This window comes from Anomaloglossus baeobatrachus, chromosome 1 (assembly GCF_048569485.1).
Source record: "Anomaloglossus baeobatrachus isolate aAnoBae1 chromosome 1, aAnoBae1.hap1, whole genome shotgun sequence".
In the NCBI taxonomy this organism is placed as follows: domain Eukaryota; kingdom Metazoa; phylum Chordata; class Amphibia; order Anura; family Aromobatidae; genus Anomaloglossus; species Anomaloglossus baeobatrachus.
Genome location: NC_134353.1, coordinates 676,550,872 through 676,567,133, shown reverse-complemented (window position 1 = coordinate 676,567,133; position 16,262 = coordinate 676,550,872). Strand labels below are relative to the sequence as shown.

General features: G+C 45.7%; 1 protein-coding gene across 3 annotated transcripts in view; it reads right to left on the bottom strand.

The window, feature by feature from the left end:
- The window catches only part of SEZ6L (seizure related 6 homolog like), a 720,622-nt gene that overhangs the window by 143,307 nt on the left and 561,053 nt on the right, over positions 1–16,262 (bottom strand). For all 3 annotated transcript variants that reach the window (XM_075320063.1, XM_075320062.1, XM_075320061.1), the window contains one exon: positions 640–832. In XM_075320063.1, the coding sequence (XP_075176178.1) occupies positions 640–832 (193 nt within the window). The remainder of the gene's footprint in view (positions 1–639; positions 833–16,262) is intronic.

Genomic DNA, 16,262 nt, shown 5'->3' with positions numbered 1-16,262 from the left:
TTTGCTAGCTTGATAGATATCTCTGAGACCCCCACCAATATGGAGAACAGGAGAAGGGAAGAGCTGGTGCATTGTTTGGTCAGTGAAGTTTCTGCAGGTCACAACTAAAACTCTTATTTTTAAGGCATTTATGGCAAATACTATATCTACACCATAAATTCCTTTTATGAAAATATATGAGCTGGAAGGGTTAAACAGCTGTGCTGCTGTGTAAAGAAGATGAATGCATGATCTTCGATATGAGACTTTAATTAACGCGTTTCGGAGTAACCTCCTTCATCAGGATGAGGGATGTGATTATCATGATGAAGGAGGTTACTCGGAAACACGTTGATTAAAGTCACATATTGAAGATCATGCATTCATCTTCTTTACACAGCAGCGCAGCAACTTAACCCTTCCAGCTCGTAAATTGAAGCACTGTCAAAATTGGGACTGAAGCAGCTGTGTTTCTGTGTTTTTACCGGTGGTTGTGCCTGACATAACCCTTCCTGGTGAGCACAACCTTTATCTCGAGGTCTCACCTTGTCACAGAAAAACCCTATTTGCGCTTTTTCCTTTTATTATCTTATAAATATGTAACAATTCTGCATAGATTTAATGTTCATCGTCAAACTAGAAATGCTATGAGACACTTACTTTGATAATGCAGCTGAAAAGTTCCGATTGTATCATCTTGGAATGTTTTGAAGTAAACTGAAAGGGTATTGGTTGGACTTCGGATCACTTGACCTTCAACCAGAAGAGTTTCATTCGCCAGGACCACAAGACCATCCTCATTTATACCTCGAATGGACAGGTGCTCTCCTTCAGATAGGTTTACACTTTTAACCTAAAGTTAAAAAAAAACATATTGAGTAAAACAAATCAAATAGTTGCACATAAGAGTTTGACAATCATCATAAACTAATATTCATAAAACCCAATATTGCACTAAATTATAAAACAAAATTGCGTTACATGACTTCAAGAACTACATTTTTATCTAAAAAAAAGGGACACTGTCAGCTCACTGTTCAGAGGCCCATCTAATAGTATCCTGGGAACTAAGCTAGAAAAACTGAAGTGCCGTCAGAAACAGAAATTGTGATAGATGTTTAAACCTAGGACTGGAAAATAAAAAACTTACCAGCACCTCCTAACAGAATAAAGCAAATGTGAATAAGTACAAGCTGCTATGGCTGCATAATGAACAATCCAAACTATATAGCAACACTCTGTGTACACTAAGATTTATGCAAACATAGAGTTTGATATTTAAACTACATTGAAGCTATATAGAATAAACTTATAAAAGTACCTAAATAATGGATCCTACCTGCCCTGTAAATTTTTAGTTTTTTAGCCCTGGAGAGGTATGTTTGATAAATATTACGTTTAGGGTTGTACAAAAGAAAAGACACTATGTCGTGGTTGGTGTGCACACATGATTTGTCCAATTTGTGTGCCAAGTACCATATTAGTGCTATCAGTAATAAATTAACTGTATTGTCAAATACCTTCTGTTATTAATTTTGGCACTGAGTGGTGGTATTTATGTAATGAATCACATGACCCCCGGCTTCCATGGCTGCTGGTATCCGATGATGTCATGTCAACTTCTGTGCTCTAGCAGTTGACGTGACATCACCATATCTTCCATTCACTCACCCTGATCGACTGTACTGTGAGCGGTGATTCACCACACAGCACAGCCTAAGAATGGAGAGCACTGTACAGGGGCCCAAGGACTCCAGTGCTTGTTTCAGCTGGATGTGCATCCGAGAGCACAGATACAACTGAAATGCATTGCAGCACTGAGATTTGTCTGGTCCATCCGCTGTAAATTTAGGCGGTGCGAGGTCACAGGAGACAGGAACCAGCGCTCAGGAGAAAAAAAACCAAAACATTACTCACCTTCTCCTGCCCTCCTGTCTTTGCCGCTGCTGTCACTTGCTGCCGACCGCCGCTCATTATGCTAATTGAAATTCACTTCACTGTGGCCAGAAGCAGCAGCAGCGGGGAGGCGGCAGGACCGGAGACCGAAGATCAGCACCATGGACAGCAAAGCCTGGAACAGGTGAGTAGAAAGTTTCCGTTATCCATGTGCTATCACAGATAACACACGGAGAAAACACGTAGCCCATAAACACAGGTCATGGAGGGCAAAACGCACCTCTGACACGTCCGTGAAAAACGTGCGTGTTTTTCAGGGACGTGTGAAAGAGGCCTTACACAGAGTGCTACTATATTCTTTTGTTTGTTAATTCAGCATTGGAATCCACTAAAAAAATAACTTCTTTATTCCAACATATCAAAATTGTAGACACGAATAATATGGAAACTGCAGACATGTTTGTGATGCAAGTTCTTAGTCGTTGCATATACACTAACTGCATAGATTTTCTGTCATCTCCTAAAGGGTCACATTACTGTTTGATCAATCTATAATTCATGATTATTTTACAAAATTTCCAAGAACAAAACACGATTCAGTAATGATAGAGCAAATCATGACAAACCCTTGCAGTACTATTGGTTTTAGATTATAAATCTACTATAATTTTATATTTAATAACCTCCTCCTATGATCACCACCATATATATATATATAAAAAAAGTATATCTATCTATCTATCTTTTAAATATATATATATATATATATATATATATATATATATATATATATATATACAGAATAATGTTCAATGCCAAATACAACAAAATTAGTTGTGTTCCCTGCATTACTACCGAGCTGAAGAAGCAAGGCAATCCTATACATCAGACACCTCTGACATTAATAGACACATATGGGAAGAGGCTCAAAGACTTTAGAATGAACTCCTCATGTCTAGTGCGAATGATGAACGCTTCTTTGTCAAACAAAAATACTATGAGTAGAGAGAAGTGTTGGACACTGCCTTGCCACAATAGTAAGATCTCACAATAGCTGTTTACATAGAATGTGGAGCACCCCACGGGGCCTTGGGGAATACTCTTCACCAGGCCGGTGAGGGTCAGGGGATGTCACTGGTGGCTCTGCCCGGTTTCGTGACCCCGAGATGTCCACGAAGGGGATGGATGGATAGGATGATGGTGGGGGTGATGATGAGGATGAAAGGGGGTTGTTGTCTCGTGACGCCACCTGTGGTGTGCGGCCAGGAATTAGCCACCGCTGCAGGTGCTGTCCTCTGGGGCAGATGGTGACGCAGCCGGGATGGTTCGGCTCCCTACAGCTAGAGCCTGGCCCCAGGGGAGAATGATGGGGGTGGTTGTAGCGGCCGTTGGCGTCGAAGCGCGGGGTGACGGCACCGGCAAGGATAGGCTGACACAGTTTTTGCAGTTCAAGGTTTCTTTACTCACTGTTTAGTAACAGGCTACGGGGTGCTGGTCTCTGCCGTGATGTGCCTCAGCCGATCCCGGATAATTCGGAGGTCACCACCAGTGTTTCCACTGTGTGTCCCTTCTGGTTGGGGTCCCTCCAATCCCGTGTATGGAGGATGGAACGGGTGTTTCCTGCACTCTCTGCAGACCCTGGAATCCCTGGCAGCTATAGAGAGCCTGGACTGAGCTGCCTGCTCCAAGCCACGGGTCTCGTAGTGCTCCCAGAAGTGCAAAGGTGATGCGTGGACCGAGGTACCGACTGTGCTCCTCACCCCAAGCTGTGCCTGGGGATGTCTACTCAAGTGTAAAGATGCTCCTTCCTTTTCCTCCAAGTGGTGCTCGCCCCCCAGGTGGTTGTCCTAGTGAATGGGAAAGTCCCATGCCTTGTGATGGCCACCTCCTGTCTACCCTAGGCCATTCCCAGTGGGAAAACACCTGTGTGTGGTTTGTGAATGTGAGAAACACCAGCGATTAACTTCTTCCTTACCCGGGCTGAGTACGGCACCTTAAGTGAGGTGCAATACCCTGTGGCGACTAAAGCCTCAGTGGCACCAGAAATGCAATTGACTAATCCCAAAGAGGAGCTTATTAAAGGCTGCACTGGTATTCTATAGATCCTGAAGGACTATTATGAAGATGTATAAAAATCTAAATCCATTCATACTGATGCTGAGAGAGGTTTCTTGACAATAACAGTATGCCCAAGTTGTCAGCAGAAACCACTTTGGCTCTGGAACAGCCTCAAACCTCTGAGGAGCTGGAAGTTGCTCTAAATGCCATCTCCAATGAAAAAACACTGGATGAGATGGCTTACCAGGATAATTTGCCAGAAAAATGTGTAAAAATATTTTTACCACCACCCTTGTCAGTTTTTCAGGAAGCCGTTGATCAGAGACAATTTCCAGAATCCATTTGCGATCATATAGACCCATTTCTTTTGTTCCAGTGAAAGCTAAAGTGTTAGCTAAGGCAAGGGCTAATATACTACTCAGAGTAGTTCCCTCTTTTATTCATCAGGGACATTTAGGTTTTATGCTAGACAGATCAAAAGCTGAGAGCCTGAGAAGACTAGCTAAATCTTCAGCTGTCCTCTAAGGGGATGAAGGCAATGCCTTTGACAGCATTGAGCGAAAGCTCCTATAGGCTGTAATGTGTAGAATGGAAGAAGGGCCTTGGTTCCTTCTATATTCTCTTAATCAACTTTTCTACAAGACACCAAATGCTAGGCAATGAATGCCTGTCGAATTTGATCATGTTGGGAAAGAGCACAGGGCAGGATTGGCCACTGTCTCTTCTCCTCTATGATATTGGGATAGAGCCTGGATGATAATGATAATGGTTCAGATCCTCATACAAGGTAATAGGTTTTAAATGCAGATGGAGGAACGTATGCTGATGATATGCAGATAGAATCTTTTTTCTTCATAGTATGGTATTTATATCATTCTATCCCCCTCTTTTTTTGCTTGGATCTGCACTCTCCCCATTTGGCACAGGTGATTTTAATCAGCAGGAGACTGCAAGAGGGGTCAGCCTTCTTTTTGCTCCCAGTTCACATATGGGAGCCAGTGGGAGGTGAGTGCACAGCTCCTCTCACTGTGTGCTGGTGCTGTGTGGTGGCTGCTGTTGTGGTGGTGTGGTGTCAGTGGGGCGGCGCGGCCTGGAGCCTTGGGGGCTTTGCCTTGCAGCATGGGTGCTGTGAGGCACCAGGTCGCCCGCCTTGCTGGCGCTTTGTCGCTGCGGCGGTGGTCAGTGCACGGTGCCGCACGAAAAGGTCAGGTTAGGGACCCACTCAAGAGGTTTGCCGTGACATGGCAGTGGGCTTAATACAATCTGATCAGAATGGTAACAAAAGAACCTCATGTTCTATTTAATTTTTTGCCTAGCGGCTTTAGATCATTGTTTTTTTGGGATGTGCGATCCATGTCTTTTTCTTCATAGTATGGTATTTATATCATTCTATCCCCCTCTTTTTTTGCTTGGATCTGCACTCTCCCCATTTGGCACAGGTGATTTTAATCAGCAGGAGACTGCAAGAGGGGTCAGCCTTCTTTTTGCTCCCAGTTCACATATGGGAGCCAGTGGGAGGTGAGTGCACAGCTCCTCTCACTGTGTGCTGGTGCTGTGTGGTGGCTGCTGTTGTGGTGGTGTGGTGTCAGTGGGGCGGCGCGGCCTGGAGCCTTGGGGGCTTTGCCTTGCAGCATGGGTGCTGTGAGGCACCAGGTCGCCCGCCTTGCTGGCGCTTTGTCGCTGCGGCGGTGGTCAGTGCACGGTGCCGCACGAAAAGGTCAGGTTAGGGACCCACTCAAGAGGTTTGCCGTGACGTGGCAGTGGGCTTAATACAATCTGATCAGAATGGTAACAAAAGAACCTCATGTTCTATTTAATTTTTTGCCTAGCGGCTTTAGATCATTGTTTTTTTGGGATGTGCGATCCATGTCTTTTTCTTCATAGTATGGTATTTATATCATTCTATCCCCCTCTTTTTTTGCTTGGATCTGCACTCTCCCCATTTGGCACAGGTGATTTTAATCAGCAGGAGACTGCAAGAGGGGTCAGCCTTCTTTTTGCTCCCAGTTCACATATGGGAGCCAGTGGGAGGTGAGTGCACAGCTCCTCTCACTGTGTGCTGGTGCTGTGTGGTGGCTGCTGTTGTGGTGGTGTGGTGTCAGTGGGGCGGCGCGGCCTGGAGCCTTGGGGGCTTTGCCTTGCAGCATGGGTGCTGTGAGGCACCAGGTCGCCCGCCTTGCTGGCGCTTTGTCGCTGCGGCGGTGGTCAGTGCACGGTGCCGCACGAAAAGGTCAGGTTAGGGACCCACTCAAGAGGTTTGCCGTGACGTGGCAGTGGGCTTAATACAATCTGATCAGAATGGTAACAAAAGAACCTCATGTTCTATTTAATTTTTTGCCTAGCGGCTTTAGATCATTGTATTTTTGGGATGTGCGATCCATGTCTTTTTCTTCATAGTATGGTATTTATATCATTCTATCCCCCTCTTTTTTTGCTTGGATCTGCACTCTCCCCATTTGGCACAGGTGATTTTAATCAGCAGGAGACTGCAAGAGGGGTCAGCCTTCTTTTTGCTCCCAGTTCACATATGGGAGCCAGTGGGAGGTGAGTGCACAGCTCCTCTCACTGTGTGCTGGTGCTGTGTGGTGGCTGCTGTTGTGGTGGTGTGGTGTTAGTGGGGCGGCGCGGCCTGGAGCCTTGGGGGCTTTGCCTTGCAGCATGGGTGCTGTGAGGCACCAGGTCGCCCGCCTTGCTGGCGCTTTGTCGCTGCGGCGGTGGTCAGTGCACGGTGCCGCACGAAAAGGTCAGGTTAGGGACCCACTCAAGAGGTTTGCCGTGACGTGGCAGTGGGCTTAATACAATCTGATCAGAATGGTAACATAAGAACCTCATGTTCTATTTAATTTTTTGCCTAGCGGCTTTAGATCATTGTATTTTTGGGATGTGCGATCCATGTCTTTTTCTTCATAGTATGGTATTTATATCATTCTATCCCCCTCTTTTTTTGCTTGGATCTGCACTCTCCCCATTTGGCACAGGTGATTTTAATCAGCAGGAGACTGCAAGAGGGGTCAGCCTTCTTTTTGCTCCCAGTTCACATATGGGAGCCAGTGGGAGGTGAGTGCACAGCTCCTCTCACTGTGTGCTGGTGCTGTGTGGTGGCTGCTGTTGTGGTGGTGTGGTGTCAGTGGGGCGGCGCGGCCTGGAGCCTTGGGGGCTTTGCCTTGCAGCATGGGTGCTGTGAGGCACCAGGTCGCCCGCCTTGCTGGCGCTTTGTCGCTGCGGCGGTGGTCAGTGCACGGTGCCGCACGAAAAGGTCAGGTTAGGGACCCACTCAAGAGGTTTGCCGTGACGTGGCAGTGGGCTTAATACAATCTGATCAGAATGGTAACAAAAGAACCTCATGTTCTATTTAATTTTTTGCCTAGCGGCTTTAGATCATTGTTTTTTTGGGATGTGCGATCCATGTCTTTTTCTTCATAGTATGGTATTTATATCATTCTATCCCCCTCTTTTTTTGCTTGGATCTGCACTCTCCCCATTTGGCACAGGTGATTTTAATCAGCAGGAGACTGCAAGAGGGGTCAGCCTTCTTTTTGCTCCCAGTTCACATATGGGAGCCAGTGGGAGGTGAGTGCACAGCTCCTCTCACTGTGTGCTGGTGCTGTGTGGTGGCTGCTGTTGTGGTGGTGTGGTGTCAGTGGGGCGGCGCGGCCTGGAGCCTTGGGGGCTTTGCCTTGCAGCATGGGTGCTGTGAGGCACCAGGTCGCCCGCCTTGCTGGCGCTTTGTCGCTGCGGCGGTGGTCAGTGCACGGTGCCGCACGAAAAGGTCAGGTTAGGGACCCACTCAAGAGGTTTGCCGTGACGTGGCAGTGGGCTTAATACAATCTGATCAGAATGGTAACAAAAGAACCTCATGTTCTATTTAATTTTTTGCCTAGCGGCTTTAGATCATTGTATTTTTGGGATGTGCGATCCATGTCTTTTTCTTCATAGTATGGTATTTATATCATTCTATCCCCCTCTTTTTTTGCTTGGATCTGCACTCTCCCCATTTGGCACAGGTGATTTTAATCAGCAGGAGACTGCAAGAGGGGTCAGCCTTCTTTTTGCTCCCAGTTCACATATGGGAGCCAGTGGGAGGTGAGTGCACAGCTCCTCTCACTGTGTGCTGGTGCTGTGTGGTGGCTGCTGTTGTGGTGGTGTGGTGTCAGTGGGGCGGCGCGGCCTGGAGCCTTGGGGGCTTTGCCTTGCAGCATGGGTGCTGTGAGGCACCAGGTCGCCCGCCTTGCTGGCGCTTTGTCGCTGCGGCGGTGGTCAGTGCACGGTGCCGCACGAAAAGGTCAGGTTAGGGACCCACTCAAGAGGTTTGCCGTGATGTGGCAGTGGGCTTAATACAATCTGATCAGAATGGTAACAAAAGAACCTCATGTTCTATTTAATTTTTTGCCTAGCGGCTTTAGATCATTGTATTTTTGGGATGTGCGATCCATGTCTTTTTCTTCATAGTATGGTATTTATATCATTCTATCCCCCTCTTTTTTTGCTTGGATCTGCACTCTCCCCATTTGGCACAGGTGATTTTAATCAGCAGGAGACTGCAAGAGGGGTCAGCCTTCTTTTTGCTCCCAGTTCACATATGGGAGCCAGTGGGAGGTGAGTGCACAGCTCCTCTCACTGTGTGCTGGTGCTGTGTGGTGGCTGCTGTTGTGGTGGTGTGGTGTCAGTGGGGCGGCGCGGCCTGGAGCCTTGGGGGCTTTGCCTTGCAGCATGGGTGCTGTGAGGCACCAGGTCGCCCGCCTTGCTGGCGCTTTGTCGCTGCGGCGGTGGTCAGTGCACGGTGCCGCACGAAAAGGTCAGGTTAGGGACCCACTCAAGAGGTTTGCCGTGACGTGGCAGTGGGCTTAATACAATCTGATCAGAATGGTAACAAAAGAACCTCATGTTCTATTTAATTTTTTGCCTAGCGGCTTTAGATCATTGTATTTTTGGGATGTGCGATCCATGTCTTTTTCTTCATAGTATGGTATTTATATCATTCTATCCCCCTCTTTTTTTGCTTGGATCTGCACTCTCCCCATTTGGCACAGGTGATTTTAATCAGCAGGAGACTGCAAGAGGGGTCAGCCTTCTTTTTGCTCCCAGTTCACATATGGGAGCCAGTGGGAGGTGAGTGCACAGCTCCTCTCACTGTGTGCTGGTGCTGTGTGGTGGCTGCTGTTGTGGTGGTGTGGTGTTAGTGGGGCGGCGCGGCCTGGAGCCTTGGGGGCTTTGCCTTGCAGCATGGGTGCTGTGAGGCACCAGGTCGCCCGCCTTGCTGGCGCTTTGTCGCTGCGGCGGTGGTCAGTGCACGGTGCCGCACGAAAAGGTCAGGTTAGGGACCCACTCAAGAGGTTTGCCGTGACGTGGCAGTGGGCTTAATACAATCTGATCAGAATGGTAACATAAGAACCTCATGTTCTATTTAATTTTTTGCCTAGCGGCTTTAGATCATTGTATTTTTGGGATGTGCGATCCATGTCTTTTTCTTCATAGTATGGTATTTATATCATTCTATCCCCCTCTTTTTTTGCTTGGATCTGCACTCTCCCCATTTGGCACAGGTGATTTTAATCAGCAGGAGACTGCAAGAGGGGTCAGCCTTCTTTTTGCTCCCAGTTCACATATGGGAGCCAGTGGGAGGTGAGTGCACAGCTCCTCTCACTGTGTGCTGGTGCTGTGTGGTGGCTGCTGTTGTGGTGGTGTGGTGTCAGTGGGGCGGCGCGGCCTGGAGCCTTGGGGGCTTTGCCTTGCAGCATGGGTGCTGTGAGGCACCAGGTCGCCCGCCTTGCTGGCGCTTTGTCGCTGCGGCGGTGGTCAGTGCACGGTGCCGCACGAAAAGGTCAGGTTAGGGACCCACTCAAGAGGTTTGCCGTGACGTGGCAGTGGGCTTAATACAATCTGATCAGAATGGTAACAAAAGAACCTCATGTTCTATTTAATTTTTTGCCTAGCGGCTTTAGATCATTGTATTTTTGGGATGTGCGATCCATGTCTTTTTCTTCATAGTATGGTATTTATATCATTCTATCCCCCTCTTTTTTTGCTTGGATCTGCACTCTCCCCATTTGGCACAGGTGATTTTAATCAGCAGGAGACTGCAAGAGGGGTCAGCCTTCTTTTTGCTCCCAGTTCACATATGGGAGCCAGTGGGAGGTGAGTGCACAGCTCCTCTCACTGTGTGCTGGTGCTGTGTGGTGGCTGCTGTTGTGGTGGTGTGGTGTCAGTGGGGCGGCGCGGCCTGGAGCCTTGGGGGCTTTGCCTTGCAGCATGGGTGCTGTGAGGCACCAGGTCGCCCGCCTTGCTGGCGCTTTGTCGCTGCGGCGGTGGTCAGTGCACGGTGCCGCATGAAAAGGTCAGGTTAGGGACCCACTCAAGAGGTTTGCCGTGACGTGGCAGTGGGCTTAATACAATCTGATCAGAATGGTAACAAAAGAACCTCATGTTCTATTTAATTTTTTGCCTAGCGGCTTTAGATCATTGTATTTTTGGGATGTGCGATCCATGTCTTTTTCTTCATAGTATGGTAGAAACCACTTTGGCTCTGGAACAGCCTCAAACCTCTGAGGAGCTGGAAGTTGCTCTAAATGCCATCTCCAATGAAAAAACACTGGATGAGATGGCTTACCAGGAGAATTTGCCAGAAAAATGTGTAAAAATATTTTTACCACCACCCTTGTCAGTTTTTCAGGAAGCCGTTGATCAGAGACAATTTCCAGAATCCATTTGCGATCATATAGACCCATTTCTTTTGTTCCAGTGAAAGTTAAAGTGTTAGCTAAGGCAAGGGCTAATATACTACTCAGAGTAGTTCCCTCTTTTATTCATCAGGGACATTTAGGTTTTATGCTAGACAGATCAAAAGCTGAGAGCCTGAGAAGACTAGCTAAATCTTCAGCTGTCCTCTAAGGGGATGAAGGCAATGCCTTTGACAGCATTGAGCGAAAGCTCCTATAGGCTGTAATGTGTAGAATGGAAGAAGGGCCTTGGTTCCTTCTTTATTCTCTTAATCAACTTTTCTACAAGACACCAAATGCTAGGCAATGAATGCCTGTCGAATTTGATCATGTTGGGAAAGAGCACAGGGCAGGATTGGCCACTGTCTCTTCTCCTCTATGATATTGGGATAGAGCCTGGATGATAATGATAATGGTTCAGATCCTCATACAAGGTAATAGGTTTTAAATGCAGATGGAGGAACGTATGCTGATGATATGCAGATAGAATCTGTTACAAATACTATTAGTGAATATGAGAAATAGTCTTAGCTACTTATAAACCGGGACAAACCAATGTTGCTGTCCGTTGATCCCTTGCCACACTTGTTTATAGTGACACAAACGCAGATTATAGTATTCATTGAATTTAACTATTTGGATATTAAAATAACAAAGAAACCTCGTCATTATATTAACCTTACAATAACTTTTAAATACATTTTTTGCCAAAATAAGGTGTAAGGTGTATGCTTCCCATTTTAGTTAAAGGTGGGGTCATCTAATTTAAATGATAGTGATGCCCCAACATCTAAATATAAATAATTCATAATCCCTCTTTATGAATATCAATGAAGTACTTGTTGAACATCTATCCCAAGGATCGGGCTTTGCTCCCTTCACCTCATTCCATTGGCCTTTGTTGTGCTTAACGTTGGGCTCTGTCAGTTGCCTGATGTTTGACATCATCTCCCTAAGCCTTGTAAGGCCCATCAAGAGATACACCTGTGTCTTTGGATTGTTGTGTCAAGACTCTAATTTAGTATTCTCCAACTCCTATACACACCATGCTAACATGATTCAATCCTTGACACCCTGCTCATCTCTCTTTACCATTCCTGCTGTTCTCTGCACTCCTGCATGTCCTACATCCATGTTTCCCACATGCCATGGCCAGCAGAACCATCACACAGGGTCTGTGCACCCACTTAGCGGATGTAGACCGAAGAAGACCCCTGTGCAAGAACAATATATGGGCCCTTTGCAGGGAAAGAGCTCATCATAATGCACAATTCCTCGTGCTTTGAAGATAGAAATGTACCCCCTTACCTCCTGGGATCTTGTGCGGTCGCAGAAGCTACACCAATGATATGTCTATTCGTGTGTGTACCCACCCGGACCTGGAGCTTAACAAGTTTACATCACTAAGTAAGCCTAACAGTTCTTATATAAAAGTCAGATGTCTCACGGAAGAAACAACAATGCAGAATCAAGCTAGAACATTTACAAAAAGTGGAGGACTACGTGTGACCGGCCATATCAAATGCTTGGGCATATTATATCATCTCTCAAACACAACAGCTGAGAGAATGGGGCAAAGTGAGAACCTGGGACTAACTGTTGAGGCTGCTTTACACGCAACGACATATCTAACGATATGTCGTCGGGGTCACGGAATTCGTGACGCACATCCGGACTCGTTAGCGACGTCGTTGCGTGTGACACCTACGAGCGACCGCTAATGATCAGCAATACTCACCAAATTGCTGATCGTTGACACATCGTTCATTTTCAAAATATCGTTGCTCGTACTGGACGCAGGTTGGTCATTGTTCCTGAGGCAGCACACATCGCTACATGTGACACCCCAGGAACGACGAACAACAGCATTCCTGCGTCCTCCGGCAACGAGGTTTGAGTGACGTGAATGTGGCTGCTCTCCACCCCTCCACTTCTATTGGTGGCATGCCCCCTTAAAAAAGAGGTTTTTCTCCAGCCACAGTGACGTTGCTAGGAAGGTAAGTCCGTTTGACGCGTCCTAGTGATATTGTTCGCCACGGGCAGCAATTTGCCCGTGATGCACAAACCACAGGGGCGGGTGAGATCACTAGCGATGTTGCAGCGTGTAAAGCAGCTTTTAGCTTAATCTAGGTAAATGCATCAGTGACAAATCCGTACATATGTGGTGGAATACGGTGGACTGCCAGGGAACAGGCTTCTCTACCTGACATTGGGAATGATTTCTAAAGTCTGAGATAGAGAAAAACTAATCTTTGAGATTAGAGTGTCAAAAATTCCCTCCATCATGGCATACGCACTTGTCAGAAATAACTTTATAGATGGGAAAAGAGAGAGTATAAACATAGAACAGAACGAGGGAGTTCTTAAAAGCTTTGAACAACTGCATTCAGATACTGGCCCTGTTCATAATCAATTCTAAAAATTTCAACAGCTTAAACATCGATATCATTTGCAGACAAAAATAGCATTTTTAAACTTTTTAAAAAAATCATCCGTTTATTAATCTAATTGGTAGAACTGGTACATCGAAGGGTATAAAGCCTGCTTTACACGTTGCAATTTCGCATATGATATCATATGCGATTTGCAACGCCCCCATCATATGTGTGGCATGTTCAATTTGTTGAACGTGCCGTACAAACGATTAACCCCCGTCACACGTACTTACCCGTCCATACGACCTCGATGTGGGCGGCGAACGTCCACTTCCTGGAGTGGGAGGGACGTTCGACGTCACATCGACGTCACGCGGCAGCCGGCCAATAGAAGCAGTGAGGTGGAGATGAGAGGGACGTAAACATCCCGCCCACCTCCTTCCTTCCGAATTGCCGGCTGGAGCCGCGGGAGGCAGGTAAGATCTGTTCAATGTTCCCGGGGTGTCACACACTGCGATGTGTGCTGCCTCGGGAACATTGAACAACCCGACGTGCAATTCGTCAGGATTCAACGACGTGCATGCGATGAACGTTTTAACGTTCAATCGCAATCGCACGTACCTGTCACACACTACAATGTACCTTACGATGTCGGATGTGCGTCACTTACGATGTGACACATCGTTAGATATATTGTAGCGTGTAAAGCGGGCTTAATATCATCCATTTATAGATCTTGATTGTTAGATATTTGAATAAATTCCCATTACAAGCCAAAAATAGATGTGAGGAAGATGTGGTCTCCTGCCAGAAGGCCAGTGAAATACAGAATTATAACTTACAACCAAAGTATCTCTATGTGAGGCATGGAGACTGTCACAAATTTACCTTATGTATTGAAAATACAACTTACCACTGCATATATACCATAGGACTTTGTTCTGACAATAATAGTTCCACATGTAGCATAGATAATGCAAACAGTGCATATGATGTTGAAGTGTTGGGTACATTCTGGAATTAAATTGCCATAATTCACAGTGTATAATATATAAAGGATATAAACGTTCCCCAGCCTTGCTTGTTTTTCAATGTATGTGTACAGATAATTGGTAACATTAAAGGTGGAAAAACGTTCTGAAATTATTCTTCTTGAAAAAATCAAAAACCAGGAGAAATGCGAGTAATTGTGCAAAATACAAAATTTATTACTCATGATCATACACAAGACAATATCACAGAATAAAATCTACCAAGAGATATAGGGGTAGTACAAGATGTATGACAGACCATTAAATGACAGGTAGTATTATCTTCCTCCTTGAGAAAGCAACAGAACCTCCGCGAAATGTGCGTTGGTGGTGATCCTGCATTTTTCTATGGGTAATTTGTACTGATGTTTGACTGGATTGGGGGTATCTAACCCATTAGGTATATCTAAATCATTAGGACCTTGTGGATTGATGAGGGGTTCATGGGATTTTCTTACCACCTGTCATTTAATGGTCTGTCATACATCTTGTACTCCCCCTATATCTCTTGGTAGATTTTATTCTGTGATATTGTCTTTTGTTGTGTGTGATCATGAGTAATACATTTTTTATTTTGCACAATTACTCGCATTTCTCCTGGGTTTTGATTAATTCTTGAGTAGTGCAGACACAGATTCAGCTATATTCACACTGACACCATGTCCACCTTAATGGCTCATTTTTTGAGAATTTATCTCATAATTATTCTTCTTGATATGATTTTTTTTACTTGACAAAAACCTGGCATTTTAACAGGGGTACGTAGAATTTTAGATTCACTGTAAGTAAAAAAGCAAATGTTAAAATGTGTAGTCTTTGATTACCAGAGGACAGAATAGAGAATGACCCAATCCAGATAGTTAAATTTATCAAAATTAAAAACTATTTATAAGTTTGCAAAGGATTGGGGTCTATGGTTGAATACTCAGTGTTTGCCTTCTTTATTGCTATGGGACAAAGAGATAAAAATAATCTAAGTTCAATCTTGCTATGATGGGGTAGTCATTGTATTAAGCTGGGTTCACACATAGCGACAACGACGTCGCTGTTACGTCACCATTTTATGTGACGCAACAGCGACCTTGCAAGTTGCTGTTATGATCGCTGCTTAGCTGTCAAACACAGCAGAAGCAGCAGCGATCATAACTCATAACGACACGCGTCGCTGTGCTACATGTGCAGAGAGCAGGGAGCCGCGCACACTGCTTAGCGCTGGCTTCCTGCACTCCTAGCTACAGTACACATCGGGTTAATTACCCGATGTGTACTGCAGCTACATGTGCAGAGAGCAGGGAGCTGGCACTGGCAGCGAGAGCGGTGGACGCTGGTAGCGAAGGTAAATATCGGGTAACCAGGGAAAGGTCTTCCCTTGGTTACCCGATGTTTACCCTGGTTACAGCTTTCCGCAGCTGCCAGACGCCGGCTCCTGTTCCCTGCTCGATTCATTTCGTCGCTCTCTCGCTGTCACACACAGCGATGTGTGCATCACAGCGGGAGAGTGACGACCAAAAAATGAAGCTGGGCATTCAGCAATGATTGGCGACCTCACAGCAGGGACCAGGTCGTTGCTGGATGTCACACACAGCGACAGCGATGGGACGTCGCTGCAACGTCACAGAAAATGGTGACGTAGCAGCGACGTCGTTTGTCGTCGTCGCTGTGTGTGACACCACCCTTAGAGCTATGTGTCATGTGTCTGTGCTTTACCTTGTCTGTAGAGTGAAGGAATTAATTATTTGATCCCTTACTAATTTTGTTAGTTTGCCCACTGACAAAGACATGAACAGTCTATAATTTTAAGGGTAGGTTATTTTTATCAGTGAGAGATAGAATATCCCAAATATAATCCAGAAAATCACATTGTATAAATTATATAAATTTATTTCCATTTTGCAAAGAGAAATAAGTATTTGATCCATCTGGTAAACAAAACAATACTTGTAGCAAAACCCTTGTTAGCAAGCACAACAGTCAGACGTTTTTTGCAGTTGATGATGAAGTTTGCGCACGTCAGGAGGAATTTTGGTCCACTCCTCTTTGAAGATCATCTCTAAATCATTAAGATTTTGAGGCTGTCGCTTAGCAACTAAGAACTTCAACTCCCTCCGTAAGTTTTCTATGGGATTAAGGTCTGCAGACTGGCTAGGCCACTCCATGACCTTAATGTACTTCTTTTTGAGTCACTCTTTTGTTACCTTGGCTGTATG